Genomic DNA, 23,801 nt, shown 5'->3' on the forward strand with positions numbered 1-23,801 from the left:
TATCCGAATTGCGCCAATTTAATTTATTCAGGAAAATAAAAAAGTATCACGTTATTCCTTTTTTCTCTTCATCAGTCTAATTTTAATGTTTACTTTCATTACTGAGTGAAATATCTTAACCCATATTGTAGAATCTGATTAACTGAATGTATGTGCTAAAAATCTTAAAGGAGCAAAATACCGTTTTGCTGAATATGTCTTACCATAGCTGGAAGCTAGTCATTGCTGTTAAAGTCTGATTCTTTAAGAATAAATGTCAAAATCTGTCTCAAGGACTGGTTTTCAACTAAAATTTTTAATCCACTGTAATGACTTCTATTTTTGCAAAGATATTTTTAGTAATACAATTTATAATAACATGTCCAAATTCCTAAGACCATTTTATCATAGCCTAGTAGTAATGACTGCAGACTGTTCTCTATTAGATCTTGGTATTTAATGGTTTTGTCATTAAGGGTCTCATTGGAGTAATTTATTATTAACTTAATTATTTATCATTCTTTTCTAAAAGGAGATCATGGAACTCTAAAGATTTCAGTGTTCTGAAAATTACATCAATCCATAAAAATCAAAAATAGTTCATTTTTAATTTTATAACTGTGTTAAAAAATATAGCCTCTGTCATTTTATAAACAAAGCACGAACTAAAAGAGTTCATTTGGAATGCAAGTTAACATATTTGCATTTGTTTGGCTGTGGCTTGTTTATCATTACTACCATTTTCTGGTTTCCTATGGCCAGTGCATTTTCAGAAAGTCTTTCAATAGAACTTTAAAAAGCTATTAAAATCCTTTTTAGAATTATGACACATATTGCAGTTCTTTCCATGCCCATTCTTCACCCTTGGAATCCTGGCTTCGGCCCACTATGGAGACAGGCTAGAACCTTACAGTTTATATCTCATTTTCTCTTCAGCCCTCATAAGAGGTTTTTAATTGAAATCTCTTCAAGGTTGTCTTTTTTATTTTGCCTCCATCTTCATGTGTAATCAGATGCTATCTTCCTCTAAGAGGAAGTAATTATAAACTATACCTGATATAATATGGGGATATATGTAGACTGCTCTGATTCTGAATGCCTGAATCATTTTATTTTTTATTTTTTATTTTTTTCCCCTCGTTTCTTCATAGCAGTGGGAATGCACAGGTTGGTCAGAAGAGCAATGGTGATTAAAGTGTTGTAGTGAACTCTGATGGGTGAAAAAGCATAGCAAATACAACGGCACTTAATGCTTGCATGTACTTGTTCAGTTACTGCTCTTGTATTCCTTAAGCTTTTAATTCTTAAATGTTCACTTTAAGGCTGCTGCAATTTGGCCTTAGTAAGGTTGTGTCTGGAGAACTGCTGTACGACCACAGCATTCTAATTCCTGTTCAGCTTGACACTAGGGCTTAAGACTTGTGGTGGTTATAACACTTAAGACAAGTCTTCACGATGGTTCTTTATTGCTACTGTAAAAACCTGCCATGTTTGGAATAGAAAATGGAGGGAAGAGTTTAATACAGGCATTTTCAGAGATTCTGGGTGCTCAGCTTTTCTGTGAAAGAAATTGACTTTTTAAAAAATATTCTGTGCAGGATTGGATCCATACTGCGTTGTTTAGCAGAACTGTGGATAGATAGTAACCATCAGGGTTCAAATTAAAACCTTGCATAAGTAATGTTTTAAAAAGGATGTGATATTTAAAAGGGTAAGTGGAGATTCTATCCTGCACCTATTCACTCTTGTTGAGTGGGAAATCTAGAAATCATGTGTGAACAGGAGAAGGTGCAAATAAGGAAGGCTAGGAAAATCCTCCCGAAGTCCTCACTATAAGTACTTGTGCATGCCTTGCTGTTTCCCAGAGCTGAATGTGAACCAGTAACCTAATTGTGACTTGCAAGTGGTTACTCCCTCCAGTAATTCCTTTCTAGGTAGGCTTGTTCTTGTAATTTGAGTTACTGCAGCAAGATCCTCGGTACACTTCCTGAAAATAACAAGATGAGAGTAAATGGAGGCAATAGTTTAGCACTTGGGACCCAGGGCTAAGGCTAGGTGCGAGGAACTGTCATGGTTTGGGCTGTTAATTTCAGACAGTGAGTTAGAAGAGGCTTAAGTGAAAAGTAAAATTATGGAAAAGAAAACTGGTACTGTTTTACCTCAAACCAGGACATTAACTAAAAGTCCAATTTAGTCGTACTGCTGTTCTGACACCAGTGGAAGACAGACAAGTTGCAAAATTTGTGGCGTTAAGTCTAGTTATCTAGATCAGGTCACAAGTATATTGACAAAAAATACGAGCTTTTAGCAAACCCTGCAAGCATTGCAATGTATTTCTGTCTATCGGTACTAATTTGGGTATTAAATAGGATACATTTTTGAGACTGTAATATTAAAGAAACTTCTTCAATAATAGTGTGTCCTAGTTTGAGGTTACTCAGGAAATAGGGCAAACCAACTTTAATGATAATTCACTGTGAAGTGTTAAGTGGTAGGAATTTCTTCTTTTATTCATAGCGAACAAGCTAATACATCAGTTGCATACAGGAAGGGCAAAAAGAATGCTGAATGGAGCCATATTTATTCTGTTACGCAAACTGGTAGAATTCCACTGATTTCAGTGGTATAACTTGGAAGAAAGAATGGTTTAGAAAAATATGATTTTTTATGAATTTCACTTTCAGTTCTGAATTTACATATCTGACTGTTTTGATACCCTTTTGTTTTGTTTTGTTTTGTTTTGTTTTTTTCTTGTGTGCCTGTGGAAATATGGATAGAAATTCAGCAGCACATAAATGTGTAAGAAACTACTTTTATCATAAACGTCTTTATATACTGTGATTTATATTATTATTCAGTTTCAAAACCTCTTCGACCATTCAGGATAATAGGATAGTGTAAACATTCATTTTTAAAAAAAATCCCATAAAAATACATTTTCTGTTTTCATGTATAAATGGTTCATGGTAAATTCATATTTAAATAATCAAGAAGATTAAGAAATGTCTCCAAGTAGCTTTTTGTGAGTGGCACATATATAATCATTTCAGTACTCATAATGTTCTTTTTTTATGGTTGTGTTTACAATTTATAGTAACTTGAATTATTCAGCTCTACCCAGGGGCTGTATAGATAAATCAAATAAATGATCATTTATCTTCAGTTAGGATCTTGAAACTCTTACATACATGTTTCATGTGTTGCTATAGCATAGTTTGTCTTCTTCCTCAGCAGTGAACTAAGGATTCAGACTGAAATTATTTCATGACTTCTAGTTCTTATCATTTTATTCAAAATGTACAGTGATCTCACAAATTATTAAAAGGGAGACAGTGTTCGCTTATGCCTTATTTTGCTGAGAAACATAGCTAAAAAAAAATAATCCAGCTTCAGCAGCATCATTTCAGTCCAACAGAAGTAATCAGACGCAGTTTATAAAAACTGCTTATGTTGGCAAAGAGTAGGCTGTAATAGACCTTTTCAGTTAATAGAAGACTTCCTTCACATTTAAAGTTAAAGGGAAAGCTTTCAAAATTCAATTATGGAATTTTTCCTTAGGTTGGCTGGCAGTTAAAGAACCTAGTAAATGCATTGCGGGAAGACCCAAATGGAGTGATTTTAACCTTGAAAAAACGTCCTCAGAATACCCTGGTTTCTGCTCCTGCCCTTCTGAAGAATGTGAGGTGGAAACCTCTTGCACTTCAGGTAAGAAGGCTGTTGCAACGCTGGTGTCTTGGTAAATCCTTTATTCAAGAGAAAACACTAGAATTTTTCCTTCCAGTGAAAGCAACAGGAGCCTCTAAAAAGTCCCAAATTCCTTTGAAATAGTGTGCTGAGATAAGTTTGTGTGGTAATACTGTATGTGTCGATAAAATTGTTTTCCTCCTTTCTTTTGGGAAGTTGGGAGCCACGAGAATTTGTAGAGGGAAAGAACATTTATGGATAGTATTACTGCAGATCAAGGCAGCCTAAGGTTCAGTAGCTTTCTTTGCAAAGGCAACGTTGCCTACCTGTTGCCATTATCTCACCGACTGTCAAAACCACTTGTTCGGAATCAAGTGTGTCAGACCATTTGATTTCAGGAAAAGTCTGCTGCTTTTCCACATCTTATCAAATTTGAGGTTTTGGTAGCAATGTTAATAGGACCCTCTGACGTTTTCTGTTGAAAGAATGTCTCTGACATTTCCTTGAAAACCTGTTGATATGAAAAAAATCAATTGTGAACATCACAGCTGGTTCTTCCTACAGCATCAACATATGTAGTTGAAACTGACTCACAGTCGAAAGGCTGAACTCAAAATGTGATTATGAAAGGAATGGGTTTTGATTAAGTTAGTAGCTATTCATGTTTATCTTTAATACTATGTAATGTTCTGTTATAAGTTTATGCACTTTTAATAATGTGGAAGTGTTTTGTTTGGATCACACGATACGTGAAAGTGTTTCTGAATAATTTTTAAATTAACAAAACAAAGCAAACCCTTCAAGCCTGTCCAGGCAAATTCCCTTCCTGTGTGGCACTTCCTGAATCTTTCATTCCTCAAAGTGCCTAAATCCTACACAGCTTCTTCACTTAAGGAGTTTGTGCAATCCTCGAAGATCGGAAGCGCTGACACTTGGGTTTAGTGCCACCTTTCCTTTCTCTGCAATGACCTCTGGGGGAGAGGAAAGGGGCATTGTGACACCCAGAGGAGATTCAGAGTTCTTTAGATTTTTCTGTCATAAAGGCATAGGTATAACATTCTTCACTCTGGCAAGATGATTATGTATCTACTTGAAAACTTCATATGAAGCTTCCAGGGGCAGCAAAATGGAAATGGCATTTGCAACAGGTCATCTTTAGAGATCCTGTCTTTATTTTAGGACATTAAAGAATCATCGTTCACAAGGAGCACTAGTTCTGGAAGTTTTCTCACTGTGAAAGTGATATGTTTTGTATATATGTCATGGTGTTTTCCACAAAACTTGCCATCCTTTGTTATGGTAGCCAGATAAGTGAAAGTGCACTAGGTTTCTATTTCTGAGATGTACCCTCTCCTGAAGACACAAGAGGCCCTGAGGATCAAAGGTGCTTTAAGTATATCCTTACTAGTATATGTTTCTTCTAGATCATAGAATAGTGCGGTGAGGGATTTAAATAAAAATATAAATCTCTTCAGAAAATAAAAAGAGCATTGCCAGTGTTATTTCTTAACAGTAGGTTTTGAAATAAGATGTTGAAAATCAACTTTAGCTCTTCCTTAGCATCTTTAAGTCTTCTTTAGTCTTCGTGCCACAGAGGCAAGCTCAAGTATTAGGACCTGGATACGTTTCAGGATGCAGGTTTTGGGTTTGCCTGTTTCCTACGGTTCTCACCTGGATCTAGTATTATTTATTATTGTCATTAATGACTTGGCATGAGCATGATTAAATTTCAAGATGATACTAAAGCTTGTGTTTCCTGGGCAGCTGACATAACAGCTTGATGCTGCTGGAAAGAAGTGATCTCACTTCCATCTTCCTGTTCTTGGCTGCACAATATCCTCACCTTTGTTTGACTTTGGCATTTTTTAGACTCTCTAGATCCATTTAATTTGTTGAATTGGTAGGAAGGCTTCTGGTTTTGTTTATTTGTTTTTGTGGAGTTTTATACCACTAATGGATTAAATTGGATCTCGCAGAACAGAAATTATCAGAGGCTATTAACAGACTTTCAAAATTCTTCAATCCTGACTTAGTGTTGTTAAAAAAAAAAAAAAGACAAAACAAAAGCAGTAAAAAATTGAGGAAGGAACAAAGGAATTAAGATTTAAGAATTTGAAATTCAGAGGCCAGAAATATGTATATATTTTTTTTAACTCAGGTTGGTGCACAGCACTAATTTTTATTTTAAAATTTGTCATGTTTTCTATTATTGCTTAAGGCACTTATAGGTGTTCGTAATGTTTTTTTCCAAAATGATTATGTTTAAAATTTTGCCACATAGTTAATTTATGAATGATTTTTGATACAGAAGCTGTGAATCCTTATAAAATTTATTTCTTGGTCTCGTCGTAGTATTCCTTTGCTGTATAGAGTTTCCCTTGATGCTTAATTAACAAAAGTAGAATGTTAACGTATGCCAAAGTTCTATGCTACAGTTATTTTGTGAGACAACATGTCAGTCATACCATTTTGTCTCTAGTTGGCATTATATGATATTAGAAGACTATTTTCATTTTTAAACTCTGTGATTATCGTCCCACTCAATATAAAATGGTTCATTCATCTGCAATGGCATATAGTGCTCTGTTTTTTATAAAAGTGAGCACACTGGCAGCTGCTTTCAAATAAAATACAACATTTATTATATTTTTCTTCTTTTTATTTTGAGAAATTTTCTAAGTGGAATAATCCTTCTTGTTACAACTACTTGATCCAGAACATAAAACTTTTTATTATTTAGCTTGAGATATAGAATTTCGGTGATATGAGTAGTGAAGTGGAGTAGTGTCAGCAGTGACAATTTTGTAATAATTTTTACCTATTAGAAAATACATATTACGCTTTGTAAATTTATAAGTATCTTCAGAATAATTCCAGCTAAGTAGCTCATTTCAATTTTTGAAAACCAGATGAATTTGGAGACATGTTGCTTCATACAAAAGAAAACTTCTATGGCATTATGAGAGCAGATGCTTATAGAGCGAAAAAAAGTAAAATACCACTCAAGTTAGTTCAGAGTTCATGGTTTGGGTGCTGTACCCTGACAGAATTGCTCGGATGAACTCAGAAATTATGTCCTGCCCATTTACTTTACTGTCTCAGTGAGAAATATCTTGGGCAAGGGAAGACTTGTAACACCTCAGACAAAGAAAACACAGAAGAAAGTAAGTTGTGGTCTGTTGTCTTAAATGTCTTATATCAGAGGAGATGGTGAACAGTCATTTCCTTTTCATCTTATTGCCACTCATACTTTTATTGACTTTTGTCATATGCATATGTATTTCATTGTATTCTCTTGCGCTGAGGACAAAAATTATTATTTACACATCAAAAAAGGTGTATATTTCAAGTTTCAAAAAAGTAAAAATCCAGGCTTGAAAGCACTGTGGACATACCTGCTGTTTTGCAGCACAGCCATACCAATTCACCAGTATGAGAGAAATACTCAACCATATTAAGTGTTCTGTTTCTTATTGTGAGTAGTGTTTGTATTGTTTAACATTTAATTTTTCTGAATAGCAGCTCGTCCAATAAGCAATCAGTCATCTATATCACTGGCATGAATGAACCTATTCTGACAAAAAATACACACGGTAGGATTTTATAGGGTGATACGCAGTTACAAAGCCCCATTTTCCCTTACCACAGGCAACCCATGTAGAAGAGTGACGCCTGTGTGTTTTCAGTGAATTCACCCATCAGGGGAATTCTGGGGATTGAGTTTATTCCTTCAGGGGAGGAAGCAGAGACTCAGTACCCCATCCTTAATCTTCATATCCCCTCAAAAGGTAAGGGATATCCATGTTCAAGCCTCTTGTTGCTGTATCACTGGGCTTTACCAGCTTCCTGCATCTTGTCCTCCTGGTTTTTTGCAGGATGCACTGGAATTATATGTTTGTTGTTTTGAACAGCACTTTTCAAATAGATATGGTATTTAATTATCCCCAATATTTGCAAAGCACACTCAGAAATGCAGCAATGTATTTTATTTCTGAAACAGTTTGGATTTTTGTTTGGCAAACAATTGTTTATTTCTGATGAGTGTCGAATTTACCATTTGTCTTTCATTCTTATTCTAGTGTTTCGGCATTGCTTAATCATCTTACCGATAATTAGCTATTCTCATAAAAAACTTTGAATAACGTAGAGCACATACCTAAAGCGTCACTTTTCAGAAGTCCTCTATAAAAAAATGTGGTTTATTTGGGATTTTTTTTCACCTGGGCATGTATTTGCACACACTTCAGCAAACATTCATTTGTACACAGAGACAGTCAATATAATCCCTTTACGTGATTTTATTGGAATTGAGATATAAGACTTAAAGAATTGACTATGTCCATTTAATTGATAGACCTGGTTAGGATTATTTTACTATTTCTTAAAATTACCTTTTTGGATTTGCCATAGTACTAATATATTATGTTAAATACTCTTATTAAACTAATGTTTTAACATTATTAAAAGACCCCTGTGTTATTTTGCAATACCTAAAACCACTGAAATTCTATGTCTGATATCACAGACATATCAGGAGCTCAGAGTGAAGGTGTATGTCTTTGCTACCTTCACTCTGAGCTTCAGATCATAGAACAATTTTATTTGCTGGAATTATCTGAGTGATGATATTGGAAGAGAAAGCAGATGCTCTCTTCTCTTCATTAAAGACTCCTAGGCCAGATGAGTGAAGAAGGTTTCTTGTGAGCAACTGGCAGAATCACCCAATATAGTTTATTTGGATTGGGTGCATCCCTTGATAAAGGGATAGAAACAAAGACATAATGTCTGGCAAATTCTTGGAGAGCACTGAAGACAAGTATTTTTCATAGAGAAGGTAGAGAACATAAGTAAAGCTGAGAAGGAGAAAGCAAGAGACAGCTTATCTGAGAGAAGTCATGAAGGAGCGTATTTTCATAAAAACTTACAACCCTTACATAGGGAAAGTGAACTTCAAGAGCATGCATTTCTGTAAACTCGGTGGATGAGCTATTACAGTATTATTACAGTATGCCAATTGAAAAGGCAAGAAGAGCTGGTATTTGGCGGGGGGGATGGGGGTGGATCACTCTTTGACCATTATTTTTCAAACGTATTCATTGTGAAATTGTGAGAGATGGATTAGTTAAAATAAGGTTAGAAAAACAGGAAGTATAATATTTATCTTCAGAACGGGGACATGCAAGAGCTGGGGAATTATAAGACAGTCAACTTGCACAAACAGTTTGTGAGCACTTGGAAGGTAACGGATGAGTAAAAAAACCGTGAATTTATTATGAAGAAATCATTAAACAGATTTAACGCTCTTACGTGAGCAGTTAACTGACCTGGTAGATAGGAGAGAAGCTGTATATCTTACTCTGATATTAATACCTTTTCTTATTACATTCTCTGACGTATGGCATAGAGAATTAAGGACTAGGTGAAACTGAGATTGAATGGGTGGAAAATTACTGGATAACCTTGCCTAATGAACAGCTGTTAATGGTTCACTCTCAAACAAAGGACCTATCATTTAGTATTCAACAGATAAGTGATACATATGTTTTTGCTCCATGTTTTCCTGACAACCTGAAGGATCTGCTTGCTAAATTTACATACCGTACTAAACCAGGAGGGCCTGCAAATACAATGGAATTAAAAATTACCTTAGCAAACTAGAAAAAAGGTCTAAAATGTAATTAATTAAAGAGGAGCAAATGCAAAGTATTCTACTTTGAAATAATCAAATGAAGTTTTAAAGAATTTATAATTGATTCCTATGGCAATAATTTCAAATAATGTGGAAATTACGGTAAACAAAAAGCTGAACGACATGTTGGAAGGAACTCAAATACTTGATTGAGAGACATAAATGAGAATATGAAACACAAGATAAGTGAAATAATTAGTGTGCTTTATTAAGTATTGGTACCATCTCAGCTGGGTACTGAGTACACGTGGTATACACTGGGTTAACCTAGTCTAGTCAGTGGGAGAAAGTACAGAGCACACTACAGTTTATTAGTGTTTTAGAAAACATGCCCTATAAGGGAAGAAGTAAGTTCTATTCTTGTTTTCTAGCCAAAATGAGGGTAAACAGATTGTATTCAGAATGTAAAAATAAATGAAAAGTTAAAGAAGAATGAAAAGGAAGTTCTCGTTTTCTGGGATGGGTAGGACAAGAATTGAATTAAATTGAAGCAAAAAAAGATTACATTGCTATAAGGTTAGATTTTTTAAAATCTATCAGGAATAGCATGGCTGTCACCCTCTTTGGGGGCAAATTGAACAATTATCTCTCCCCACCCCTTTTTTTCTATTGTCAACTTCATTGACTAAACTGTAACCTTGACAACTGCTGAATATAAAACAATTGAAAAGACATGATTCACAAGAGACTTGGTATAGGTAATTTCTTTTCTGATTGTGAAATGAAGTTTCTGCTTGTCTTTCTGTGGTGGTGATAATTTATGTTTTCACCCGTGGGAAACTGTATCCAGCTGAAGGTAAGTCGGGAGATTACTAGAATATCTTATATTTAGTCCTTACTAATACTGCCACATCAAAAATGCAGAACTAATGGTAGTATTCTAAATGTAGTGGTTGACACTATGTATAAGACAGTAGGCCCTAATTTCCAATGATATGAGAAAGTAAGTAGTGAGTGATTCTTGTCTTTGGCAGTCACTTCTTATCTATTTTTATTGATAATATAAAAAAACTGAAAATATTTGAGCAGAGTATAAGAAACTTAACAATAAGCATAGAAGAGTTGTATAATTTGGACCCCTATGCAGACTGATATTCTCATTAAAAAGACATCCTTTTTTGGTATTCAGGATTGCTTTTACTTGTTGAATAACATAAAAATAATTTCAGTGTTTATTTCTAGAAGATAGAAAGTATTGTATTTAGAAAAAGATTATCATCGGTCTTTGTAGCTTTCATCCAATTTCTAGGTCACTGTGTTTTCCTTCCACCTGTAGAAAACTAATTTTATCTATTTAAGCTTAATTTTATATTTGAATGGGAATTTTTCATATAAGTAATCTTAACAATAATACTAAATAAAATCATTTTTATTTCTTGACTATAAACACAGACTGTACCTTGGTTGAAAGATATTCTTTGTGTATATATCTGTGTATCCTGCACAGAATATTTGGTTGTAGTTATAGCTATTGACTTGAGCTTGCCTGTGGCATTTGAGTTAAAAAATTATGTTTAACTTCATTTAAACATTTAAAAAAGCAAAAATCCAAAAATATCCACACACTTTATTAATACTTTTAATATTTATGATACTTACATTAATTGCTTAGGTTAATTTATATTTCGTTGCTAGTCACCATAGAAACCATATTTGTATCACTGTAATACAATTATCATGGCTACGGAGTCAGTAAAAAAATAAGAAACAATAGATGACTATGAATTCTGTTTTCTTACACGATCTAGGTATTCTGTCCCTGTTAACAATAAATCTTCTATTGAAACCAACATTATGGTTGTGAACACTTTCATTCGGTGCAAGTATACCAGAGTTGTGCAATTAATTTTTGTATTAATGGCATTGAATAGGGTATGACCTTCCTCCCCATATAACTGATTTTCTGCATTGGTTAAAAATCATATTTTGATTCTGAGTCTCAGATTTTTCAATGAGATGGCTTTTAAATTAATTTCACTTTTCAGTACTGGTCTTTTATCAGTTTCTTTCATAACTAGTCTTGACTTTGCTGTTACTTGTAGTGTAGAAAGCATTAATGTATTCACGTCCTTTTTTTTTTTTTTTTTTTTCACAGCCTGTAATTCCAACCAGTCCAACAAGCAGCTCTACAACACCAACAAGTACAATGGGCATATCCTCAAAAATGGAGAACTCTGCACTCCAGGATGTTTTCATTCTGTCTCCTATGTCAGGACTTTATGGCCCCAGGTATTTGTGTCCTAATGAATTTGAGGTTTTGAAAAATAAAAGTTTACACTTTAATTTCACTAAATTAATAAAAACAAACAAAAAGCCCCACAATCAAACTAAATATTTAATAGAATTAAGAGCTAGAAATACATTGTGCAGCTTATCATTATTTTGAGAGACTTAACTTTCACTTACCTAGATACCAGTTAAGCAAAATCTGGGTTTAGTCCTAAAGCAAGAAAGCATTTAAAGAAGTCTTTATTCATTTAGTTTTATTTACTTTTATGTGACCGCTTGTATCTTACTCTAAAGCAGCCATTTCTGCAAGGGAAACCTTTGGCTTCTCATGTTACACCAATTCCTTATGGTCCCTTTCAAATACTAGAAAACTCCAGAATAACTATGTTTGTCTTACCGTTAAAATGGAACCTAATGATGGTTTCATTAATTTACATTTGTTGAATTGAATGACTTTTACAAAAGTTCACACATAGAACTTTTCAATTACAGGACTTTTCATTTATAGTGTTTGGGAGAGACAGCTGTCCACTTTATCAGAAAGCGGCAAATTTCTCCATAAACTTCTGGTTTACTGTTTTTAGGGATGAAATTGGAATAATGTCTTGTGATGACATCAGCAAATTTGGAAAACCTGGAATGAAAGGCTCTGAGTCTCCAAACTATTTTCTGGAGCATGAAAGTGGGAAATACTACACCTTAATTGAAGGTGAAGGCCACCCTGTGGGCTCTGAGTATGAGAGAAGCAGAGCTACAGGAGTGCGGAGAAGAGAAAAAACACCCACTCACGGTAGGCTTGATTTCTGTAACATTTCTAAATTGACTGGGTTTATAAATGTGCTATTAACACTGCAACACCCCCAAATATCTGTCATTCTTTGTTAGACCATGACCTGCTGCTCTGAGTACTAGACAAAGGTTTATGTGAAGGAATAATTAGTATAATTACAAGCTAACATTCAGAATCAGGATTAAGTTATTTATACTGCAGTGCATATGTAAAATTTTGAAGTAGGCTTAACTTCATATTATTTGGATAGCTAGCATCTAGATTTTACTCAATTTCATTCACAAGCTTTTGGAGATTGTTTTAGTCGCAGTGTTCTGGACTATTAAACTTCAATGGAGGGCCTGAACAGACTTGCTTGTGGTATTAAAGTACCTATAACGGTATAAGACCCTCCCAAATTCAGTGCTGTATTAAATGGATATAATTACATCAGTAGTATCCTGCAATGCATTGTTAATACTAGAAATATATTTCAAAATCTTAGAAGACTGCTTAAATGTATAAGATGCTATTTTAAAAAAAATAAATTCTGGGTTTATATAGAAATTTCATATGTATGTAAATCTATATGGGTGTACAGGTACACAAACATATATGTGTGTGTATATGAGTATATGTAACTGTGTAAAAGGTATTGCTGAAAATGAATTGATGAAAATTTTTGTTGCTTATCTTTTAAAACTGATTTGCTTGGTGTTTGGTGAATTTTAGAAGAATGCTAATGAAATACAGTAATGCATTCTCCGTATATTTGCAGTGATTTTATTTTCAAGACAGGCAATTATTTTTTTAAAGTTTACAGACTTTAGAAAAAAAAAAAAGAGAAAGCAATGGCTCCTCCTTCTTATCATAGCATTCTGTTTGTGGGTAGCTTCTATGTTTATACGTATGTGTGTGTGTGAAGCCGTCAATCAGTACTTCATTCACCTACTCTGAGATGAAGGTTTTTCCTTTCTCTCATTTTGTTAAAAAAGGTTCCTAAATTTTTTGGTCTTTGATATCTAGGAAAGGGAAAACCTCTCACAAGCTTAAAGTAGTAAAGAAAAATGTGTCTGTGACGAACACAGGTAATAAAAACATGCTGCAGTTCAGTGGAGGTAATACCAAAGGCAGTTTTAGTGGAAGGCCCAATGACAGCTGAAATGGAACACAATTGGGGGGAAAAAAAAGAAAAAACTTTAAGCACTCCAGGCACTGATTTTGTTGGTCTGCCATAGAACTGGTTTCTCTGGTGCAGGATTTGATACCATGGTGGTTATTAAATGTAGTTTCCCATGCTTCTTTCAATTGTTAGTACTTAAAGACGATGCGGCTTTCTCTTCCCTGTTCTCAGACTGAGGTGTTCTTACTACCATAAATGTTAGAAGACAGGGCAACTGACAGCCCCAGATGCCAAAACAGATTTTGATAGTCAAGGTGCAAAAGCATTTTCTTCTGTCAATAAATGTTTTCTGAGGTTTTCTTATTATATGTGAGATATCTATAGCACAGTTTAAATAACTTACCTGGGCTAAGGTTTCAACTGCATTACCTTTTGGCTGAGATTGGCTGATGAGGGACAGTAAGTAATTTCACCTGCTGTTTCAAGAGCTGAGAGAGTAGAATTCAAGTTTGAAAATATGAGAGCTGCCAAGGTATTTCAGATTACGTCAGTGATAATTCACTGCAGCTAAAGAGTAGCTAGACTGTAGCTAGACTTTCCCAACAAAGAACATCCACCTTTCCAAGTGTTGTTCTGTTTTTGTCATTCTAATAGCTTGAAAGAAATCTTAGCTTATGTTTATCAAGTAAACAGAACTTTTGTCCTGTTTTTCTATTTTGCTAAATACAGCTGGATTTATGGTAAAAAATGGCAAAATATAAATTGTAAATGGACAGGATCATGTATACAATACATACACTACCTTTTCAGAATAGGGAAATATTAATAGACCTTTGTTATATGTAGGATATTTTTAGTAACTTGTACAGTGATATACGTGATGCTTGAAAGAGCCGTAACACTGTAGGGTAGGATTCCATCTTAAGACTAGTAATACTCAGTCTTTATCTCTCTGATAGGTAACATCATTTTATAATAAAATTAGAATGATAGATAGATCTTAACTGTGATTAAAATTGGAGCCATATGGGTGTATTTGGCTTGCTTTCATAAATTCATGCTGCATGATGACTTAAAATGTTAGGCTCTGTGCCTGATCCCAGTAGTAGGCAAAATTTTTCTTGTGCTTATGATGGACAGTTCTGATTTTCTGTAACTTTGAAAATCTAGAAGGAATTTGATTTTGAAGTCTGAGGAATATGACTTTGTTTCAGAAACAGTTGGTAAACCAGAATTTTTTAAACTACAGATTAAATTAATCTGTCAATTAACAGACTTCCAAATCCAAATTTTGTTCTCCTGCAGTAGAATGCTTTGTACTTTTTGACTTAAAGATGTACGTTTGAAACACCAAAGTGACAATACATCTTTTGGTGGAAAGACAGGATTTATGGTAGATCAAATAAACGTGTATCTGATGTTGGAACCAGATAGCCATGGGCAAAGTAAGTAAAATAAAACTTCTGAAGTCTTTCATGGTTGAGCAGACACTTTCATTATTGCTAGGACTAACACAAACCATGGTTCTGAAATTGCTGCCATTGCCTTACCAGAATTAAAGTGTTTAGTAGGAATCAGATTCTGTTGCAGCTGGTAGGTGGAAGAATAGTCAGGCAGATGAGACCCTCAGTATCAATAATATATGAAAAATCCAAGGAGGCAAATAAGTCCATTTTCTCAAACCATTTGTGAATATTAACCTTGTATTTATCATTGCTGTGCAGTGCATTGCATTGCAGTGCATTTTTTTTTTACCAAGAGTTATACTCTAATATTAGTCCAATTCTAACATGCTATGCTATTTAGAGTTCTTGCGCCAATGCATATGAAATCTCTTCTGTTTATGTGTTAAAGAGGCAAAAACATATTTTTTTTTCTTTCAATTTATACTGGTATACTTGTACACAATAATTTTCTACTCCTCAGAAAAATATCCAAGTTGCAAAGTTAAAACAGTTTATAGGTTACATTTGTTTGGGAAAGAACTCAGAAGTAAAATAAGTAGCCTGCAAAATTAATTTGTTTTGGCTTGTGTATTTCCTGTCCTAAATTTCTGGGTTTTATGTCAGTTGTGCTGTGGCATCTGGCATTTGTGTTACAAATCTTTTCAGAGCTTCAGGCCTTTCTTCTCTTCATAGAAATAGTGCTAAGTTTTATTATGTTGATCTTCATTTGTTATGTGCATTGTTATTTTCTTTTTTTTTTAATTTATAATCTTTACTTGTTTCCCATTCTTTTCCATGTTACTGATTCTTCCTTTTGTTTGATTTATTGGGCTTTTTTTCTTGAGTAATATTGTTCTTCTAAGGCCAAATTTAAGATTAGGAGTTGAATAATACATTTGTAGTTAAAGGTAGTTTCAACTGTTAGGCAAGCAGGGAGACTACATATATTTTCCATACAATTAGTTTTACACTAACTTTTATGGTATGAATGGAAGTATAATATGGGAAAATTTCAGTACTCTATGTATATGTTACACCTTCAATTTTCAGAAAATCGTGTTATCCAGAAGCATATTTGTCTTATATGCCTGTTTGTTCTTAAATCGTCCTAACATTTTAGTAGCTAAAAAGATGTATTTTGGGAGAATGGTGAATGAAAAACTATATTAGCATGCAAATAATCCACAGAAAATACTTTTTCATGTAATCAGCCTGGGGAAATTGAAGTAGAAACTCCTGTTCACATTCAAATTCTGGATTTATCCTAGAAAGAGGACAGTAGCAAACTACTTTAAAAATTTGCTCAAGTGCTAAAGAAACACACTAAATTTAGTCAGCTGGTTTATGGAAAAAGGAATCTTTGGCTTTATGGGTCAGACAGAACATAACCCATAATCTAAAGGGTGTTTTGTGATAGTAATGCACACTGACAAGGCCAAAGTGCTAATGCTTAATAGTCAATTTTGTAGTATTCCTTTTTTAATGGTCTGCTATCAATGTTCTACTGATACTATAGTAGGGAATGACTAATGCACATTGATATCTTACAGCCATAGTGCCGTAAAATCAGATTAGTTACAACCCTAATGCCCAAATCTTCGTCGTTGTTGTTACCAAACTGCACTCCATATTTTCTTTCTAAGGCATTTCAAATTAACAGTAATCTGCTTTATATTTGCAAGTGATTTCACCAAAGTGGTACTCTCGTTCAGATTTGTATAGTGAAGAGGAGAATCCATCATATATAATGTTTAATTGATCCTGAATGCTGCAGTTTTAATAACGTATAGTTGCTGATAAAAAGGCTTGCTCTGAAGGGTTGTGTCATGCCATGCCTGTAGTTTATAGGCATTACTTACTCTACAGCCTTCTATTTTTAGTCTTCAAAAATTACATTGGTTTATCTTGAATTGTTTCCAGGAGATTTAAGGCCCGTTTCTATGCCTACTGAGTACAGTTGGATAGGGGAGTCAAAAGAACAAAACATGTACAAGAGGGGAAGCAGAGGTGAGTTGTTTTTTTTTTTCCTCTACTACTCTTCAAAAATTTTTCTTTGTTACTGAAGAAGCATGAAGATATCATCACCGGAACTAAATCTATTTTTCTTGAGTGCCACATTTAGTATCTGCGTTTTTAATTTTCAGAAATGGAAACACAAAAAGTTTGTATTGGTAAGAGGGATTTGCTCTCTCTAATTCTATTATAAAGAAAGATAAACATCAAGATAAAAGACTTATAAGATTCAGATATATGTTAATAGCAATCAGTTCTTAATCTGCACAATTCTGGAAAACAATAAGTGATGTTATAGATGTAAGGTAATGTCCTTTGAAGCACATTTTGATTACTATGAATGACTATTTGAACCCAGAATCAGCATTTGCACTGTCAGTGTTCAGATCAGCAATCCTAATCATAAATTTCTATTGATTCCAGTAGGAATTATGAACTTTGGAAGAAGCATGCTGATAGCAAAGTTATTTTTTTCCTTTTTTTCCTCTGCTAAAAAGCAATTATGTAATTCAAAAGAATATTCTTCGAATATGCAAATACGCTTGTTGTTATGCTGACTGTTAAAAATTCTTAAATACCATTCTTTCAGAATCTTCTAGGCCCAATTGGGGTAGCTGGGAGAAGTTCAACTTGACTACTTATAATGTGACAAAATTGAACGATACTCTTGAAAATTAATACTGGATTTCAAACTGCCTTTTTCATTGATCTTCCATTCCAAGAGAAAATACCTTTCACTTAAGGCACAAGACTTTTCTGATTTATTCCAAATTTGTTGATTCATGTGTAGTTTGCATTTCACTGTTACAAACATGTTCCTTTCCTCAGACTTGTTGCCCTGCCTGTTCCCGATTTGAAAGTGTGCCAAAGAATACTGCACATCTTTAAGATCATTATTCCAGTTTGTCAGGTTCCTTGAAATTACAGTCCTTGTCTCTGGAATAGTCCCAGAGATGCTCCCTTATTGATACAATTTACAAATATTTTGTGTGTATGCTCACTAGCACCTCAAATCACAGGGGGTGTCAGTAAATGTGGTACTAAGTCCAGTGCAAGCCCTCACAATTCATTTTACATTCACATGACTCTTTCCAGTTTAATAGTACCAAGTGGTGATCTCTGATGTTTCACTGACATTTCACTGACATTTCACTGAAATTAAATACAGCCCTTTGGCTGTATTTATATTTTCTTTGTTACACAAGCTGTATGATGTGGACTAGCTTCATACTATCTGTCATGCTAGGTCCTGGGTATGCACCACCATATTTTCTGTGCCCAGGTTTTGTGCCAACTACTTAGTTTGCTCTTGATTGGAACCTTGGTATAAATAAGTTTGCAGAGGAAAGAGCCTCAGGTGAAGTGAGGAATGAACCAAGCTGACAATGCAGAAGCAGTTAAGATGATTCTCTGCTTGTTTCCTCTTACTAATGTTTCTTTTTTCTTTTTTCCCCTCCAACAACTGACTCTGAGAATTCACTCCTGCGGTATCTGAGTGATGACAAGATACTGGTTATCCAAGAAGAGCCTTTGACACAAAAAGACAACAAAAGGGACACAGGTCGTAGGTCAAGAAAAAAGGGAAAAAACACAAGCAGTCCAAACTACCCCATTAGCCCACCTGTGTTGACATCTACCATTAATGCTAGGCTTGAGCCTGGCCAGCAAGATGTCTTGAATTTCTCACTAGCAGAAAACAATACAGTTCCACTTTATCACGTAAGTACATAACAAACCAACCTTATTACATAAAGTGCATGGAAAAAAAAATGTTTTCCTTTTAGGATTAATACAGGTTTAGAGGCATATTCTTTCTACTTTATGTTTTAATACTGTATTTTATAGTCCAAGAAAGTTGCTTAATGTCAGTATCATGATAGTTTTCATTTAGGAACAGTCTAGACAGAATGGAAAAATGCAAGGAAAGGACCACTTGATATCAGATGCTTTAAGTAAGATAGTGCTCTTAATTACTCAGTCTCACTGAGTAATAGTTTAATTTGACCTTTTGCGAAGATTCATAAAGTTCCCATACTCAGCCTCTGATAATAATTAATTATAGATTAGTTTATATCCTTTTATATTTCCACTTCAATTGCTATGTCTTGTGACCATCTTAATGGAGTTACTGTTTATTTAAATTTCACTACCATGGCCACAGTCTAGTAATATGAATTTGTTCATAGTGATAATAGAGGAAATATTTTGGACTAAAAACCATGTAGACTATAATATTCATTATATATATAATATTCATTGCACGAATGACTGGGAGTGGACTGCTCCATTCTCATGACACATGTTGTTTGGGAGTGGACTGCTCCATTCTCATGACACAAAGTGGTAGCTTCAAAGTATTTTGTGGTCAATCCTTAATATCTTCAGGGCAGTTTTTTACTAACCTGCCCCCATTTGGTTTGCAAGATTTCAAAGGGTATTTACTTTCTAATCATGGTGAATTTCCTCCTAGAAAGACATAAGTGAAAAAGCAGGACTTGTAGCAACTTTCTTTAGACTTTTATGCATTTGGAGCTGCTTCTTGGTGTTTCTCTCTGTGCAAAATCTTGGGAGATGCCTGTATTTGCATCAAGTCTGAAAGCTGAGTAAGGTTCACCTAAGGGGATATATTTGAAATATAGCTGGTGATTCATCTCTATTGCCGCAAGCTGTGAGCATTTGATAGCTGGAAGTTCTAATCATTTTCTTCTATCTTCAGGAAATTTACATTTCCCTTTCCTATGCCACTTGTGAAGTTAGTATTTTTGGAAAAGGTGGAAGGTCTTTTTCCTCAACTTCAGAGGAAGTCAACTAGTTTGTAAATCAAGTCATGTGATTGTTTAGCAGGAGATGTTTATTATGTTCATAAGCTCTTAGGTAGATTATCAGGATCACAAAGTCAAAGAAAAGGATTTAAAATCCAGAGAGAAAAGCAGTATCTAGTTTACTAGGATGAATGAGAACATTATTTTGCAAGTCTGAAAAAAAACAAACGATATTTCATAACTTGGTAGATGAATCAGCTGGTTTCGGTTAATTTTGAGAAGAGTGATAATTGTCTGTTGACTCATGTGGCTTCTGAAGAAATGGAAATGGGTCATATGGAGTAAGATGCTAGTTGCACCCTTTAAATAATGGTACTTGTTGGTTAAGTTCCCAGAGTCAAGCCTGTTGTCACATGATTTATTTTTCATCATCAATGCAACCTCTGTTTAAAGTTTGCTAAGGTAAAATAAATTTTGTGGCAAAGTTGAGGTAAAAGTTGCTGTTTAATTCAATTAAACCAGAATTTAACACTTGGAGTTTGTTAAGAAATCACCAAATTGAATCAGATCTATTGCCCTTCTAGCCTATCAATGACAAAGGTCATACCTTCAGGGAAAAGTATCAGGAGGCAGATGTTGGGCAACATATGAATCTCACCAAAGTAGTCAGAAGTCAATAGTCCTGAAGTGGATACTCTTTCAAAAATAAAAATGGCATTTTTCTTGAAGATTAATGTGTCACATACTCACTATGACTTCAGAACTTCAGAACTGAAGATACATTATCTTGCATGATTTCTATACCGTCATATGAGCTTTGTGTTCTGTATAGCAGTTTGTAAATCACTCTATACAGAAAAACAACAGTTGCACATCATAGAAATATTATTTTCTCTTTAATACGCAGCTTTAAGTTATTTTTGTCAACTGTTTTCTGTTTGTAGGTCACCGACTGAGAGCAGTTCACTCTGTGGCTTTCATTGTGTATTAAAAGAGATGCAACTATTTGAAACAAACATGATAAATTAGTAATATAATATTGTATGATAACATAATAAATATGAAAAAAACTAGTGACATATGTCAACTGTAAAGGGTAAATGCAGGAAACTGGAAAAAAGGCAGTATCATGGGAGGAGATAACATTACAAGTTAGTCTACCCAAAAAGTCAGTGCAGCACCTGTTTCATAAGCTCTATTATAATGTTCAGTAATTACAGAGGAGGACACGTAAAATGATTTTTCATGGACTGACAGAGTGGTATAAATTCTTTTATCACCATAAATTTTCTGAATAACATTAGAGACAGACCTTTGTTGTCCTTCAGGAGATGGTCATAGCAATCGGAATATCTCAGGCACTTCGTCAACCGCCTTTTAAGTATACAAGAGGAACTGAGTCAACAAATATACAAGAGTTGCTGACACAGGTTTTGTAGGTTCTTGCCAGTACATAATCATTCATATTAACAACCTCTTTCCACTTTGAATACTGAAAGAATTATGAAAAGTGAAACAAAAAACAGTTTGGCATATTTATCCTGAAAGTTAGCTATCCAGAATGAAAATTTTAAATATCAAAAAATATTTAATGGCATTTTGATATCAAAAAGGAAGAGAAAAATAACAGATAATTGTGTTCCTGGATAGAAATTTAAGTTTTAAGTAGATCATCTCATTTCCTTAGTATCTAAAGGTGTTATCAGGACTTTCATAAGCATTTCAATATATTTACTTATTTGGATAATGAGATTTTATTCTGCAGAGAATTCATTCTACAACAAGATTAAAGTTAATTCAAAGAAGATACTTCAAAAAGTTTACCTAACCAAATTACCATAAAACAACTTTTGCTACTTTTGTATTAAAAAGAATAATATCTGAGGTCAGCCTTTTCCTTGCTCCTCTAGTCTGTGGTGGTATTTTTCCTCAGCTGTCTGAAGGCAGCTGTCAGAACTGGTTTGGTTGGGGGAGGGGGCTTTTTGTTTGGTCAGGTTTTTTTGGAAGTCAAAATTGCAGAACCGTTGTAATCAAATTTCAGTTGAATTACTCTACACTTAACACCTGCCCAGAACAAATTTTGGAAAAAGGTCAAGATTTCAACCCAGATAAACGCTTTGGAAAATGGAGATGCGGGATCTTAATCGTCTTTAGTAAAGGGAAATGTGTTGCAAGCAAGTATGGCATGATGGAAGGTGAAATTGAGATACATAGTGTCACTTACCCATTGCTTTATTTTTTAAGCATACATACATAAATACATACCAAAAAAGGGCACTTACTTAACAGTAGTTTAAATTAGCAGACAGACGGAAGAAGTTTTACAAAATTGGTAATTGCATAGATTCACCACTATATTAATGCTTTGGAAGGAATGTTGATTTGGAACCTAAAATTAAACAATTAGACTGATTTCATAAGTTGCTGTGAGGATGCAGAATTACTATATAAAATGGATATTTAGGTAATGTAATATTGGCAGTATGCCCAGGATATAAAAGGATGCATAAATCTATGTTGCAGTAAAATATTACTGTCAAGAAACACTGCCTCTTTCAGGATATATTTATAATTCTAATTTAATTGACATTCTATTCTGTGGTGTGTATCACAGAATCTGAGGAAGAGTCAATTACAATTAACAAGGCTCTAATAATTAATATTAAGCAATAGAGTATTTCTTAGAACGTGACTTCTGATGTTTACTAATGCTTCACTTCTAAAGTGACATTGTTTACCAGATTAAGCCTGAATGGTGAGGCATACGTAAATATGACAAAAGTGTATCCATTATAGCACTGCTGAAATACACTACTGGAATAGACTCTGAACTTGTAATAGAGTTAAAACCTGAATATGCTTTTATTTTTCATTATCAGAGCTCATTCTGAAAAAAATTAACTTAGCAAGCAGAATTCCTGCACAGTAGACCAGATGTGCAAGAGAAATTTTGCATTTTGAATTTTTCCCCATAAAACAAAACACAAAAATTCTTGACTGGAAAACACTCTCCATCTTTAAACTGATGTTCAGATTTTTAAAAAAACTCTCGTGAACTGTGTAGTTTCTGCTGCTAAGTTACATTTTGCACTATGGAAACAAACTTCTGCCTAAAAGGAATGTTGGAGTTCTTATTCCGGATCCACATGGCATTCAACTTTGTGGTTTTACTGCCTCAGATTTGCACTAGTTTCTGAAGCTCTGAAATTTAATTTGCTGCTTACTACATTAAATTCTGAAGTAAGATCATGATTTCTTATCTGGTTTAATTTGGTGATAAATGTTCTGGGCCTATTATCTACACAGTAGTTGGCTATTTTGTTTTGTAGTATCATATACTAAGAAATTGGATGATGAACTATTGAATATTCTAATTTTTTTGTGAATTAGAATTCAGTATGTAGGAGAGACTAATTTTTTAATGAATTCTAAGATAGATGCTTTCATTTCAATATTCCCTACATAGTAAAGCAGAAATAATGGCTGCTTTAGGGCAATCATTGAGAATGTTATGGCAGTAGTCATTTTTATTTTAGAGACAATTATAGTTGTTTAGGGTTAGTCATTGTTTCACAGAACTTGCTTAACTTGCTTTTTATTTTCTTCCTGCTCATCACAGGAAGTTGCTAATGCATGCCTTTTAGCACAGAATGATGTAAATGCTATTTAACTGTTCCTGGAACTGCAGAAGGCAGCTTGACAAATGACATAAAGTTTAATGGTACATGCTGAGAATTAAAATGTGTGCAAAAACCAATGTAGATCTGTTTTTTTCTGTAATGCATGCATGCTGGGATGTGCCAGATGTTGCAGACACTTTTTTTTGATGATAGGCAGTCTGACTGCTACTATGATAAGTATTATAATTGAGATAGTCTGGGAGAATCATATATATTCAGCTCCATATGACCGAAGGAGTCTTTCATAGCCAATTTTGTAGGAAAAGTCCTTTTATTTGTTGCTTCCTGGTTTTGCAGGAAGAAACAAAGCTCTGCTAATTGTCAAGGATGAGAATGACTTTCTTCAGAGTTTTATTCCTTTCTGAATTGCTGAATAAATTCTATCTTTGCCTTTCATTTTTATTTTATTCCATTTGTAATCTGGAAAA

The 23,801-nt window shown here is 34.2% G+C and overlaps 1 protein-coding gene across 1 annotated transcript in view; it reads left to right on the forward strand.

The window, feature by feature from the left end:
- LOC104283573 (connector enhancer of kinase suppressor of ras 2-like) overlaps window positions 1–23,801 on the forward strand; it is a 210,549-nt gene that overhangs the window by 137,316 nt on the left and 49,432 nt on the right. Inside the window, exons 9-14 of the mRNA XM_009881773.1 lie at window positions 3,538–3,684; window positions 11,448–11,581; window positions 12,166–12,371; window positions 16,839–16,925; window positions 18,289–18,293; window positions 18,405–18,650. Coding sequence (XP_009880075.1) covers window positions 3,538–3,684; window positions 11,448–11,581; window positions 12,166–12,371; window positions 16,839–16,925; window positions 18,289–18,293; window positions 18,405–18,650 — 825 coding nt within the window. The remainder of the gene's footprint in view (window positions 1–3,537; window positions 3,685–11,447; window positions 11,582–12,165; window positions 12,372–16,838; window positions 16,926–18,288; window positions 18,294–18,404; window positions 18,651–23,801) is intronic.

Source organism: Charadrius vociferus, unplaced genomic scaffold (assembly GCF_000708025.1).
Source record: "Charadrius vociferus isolate BGI_N301 unplaced genomic scaffold, ASM70802v2 scaffold472, whole genome shotgun sequence".
NCBI classification, from domain to species: Eukaryota; Metazoa; Chordata; class Aves; order Charadriiformes; family Charadriidae; genus Charadrius; species Charadrius vociferus.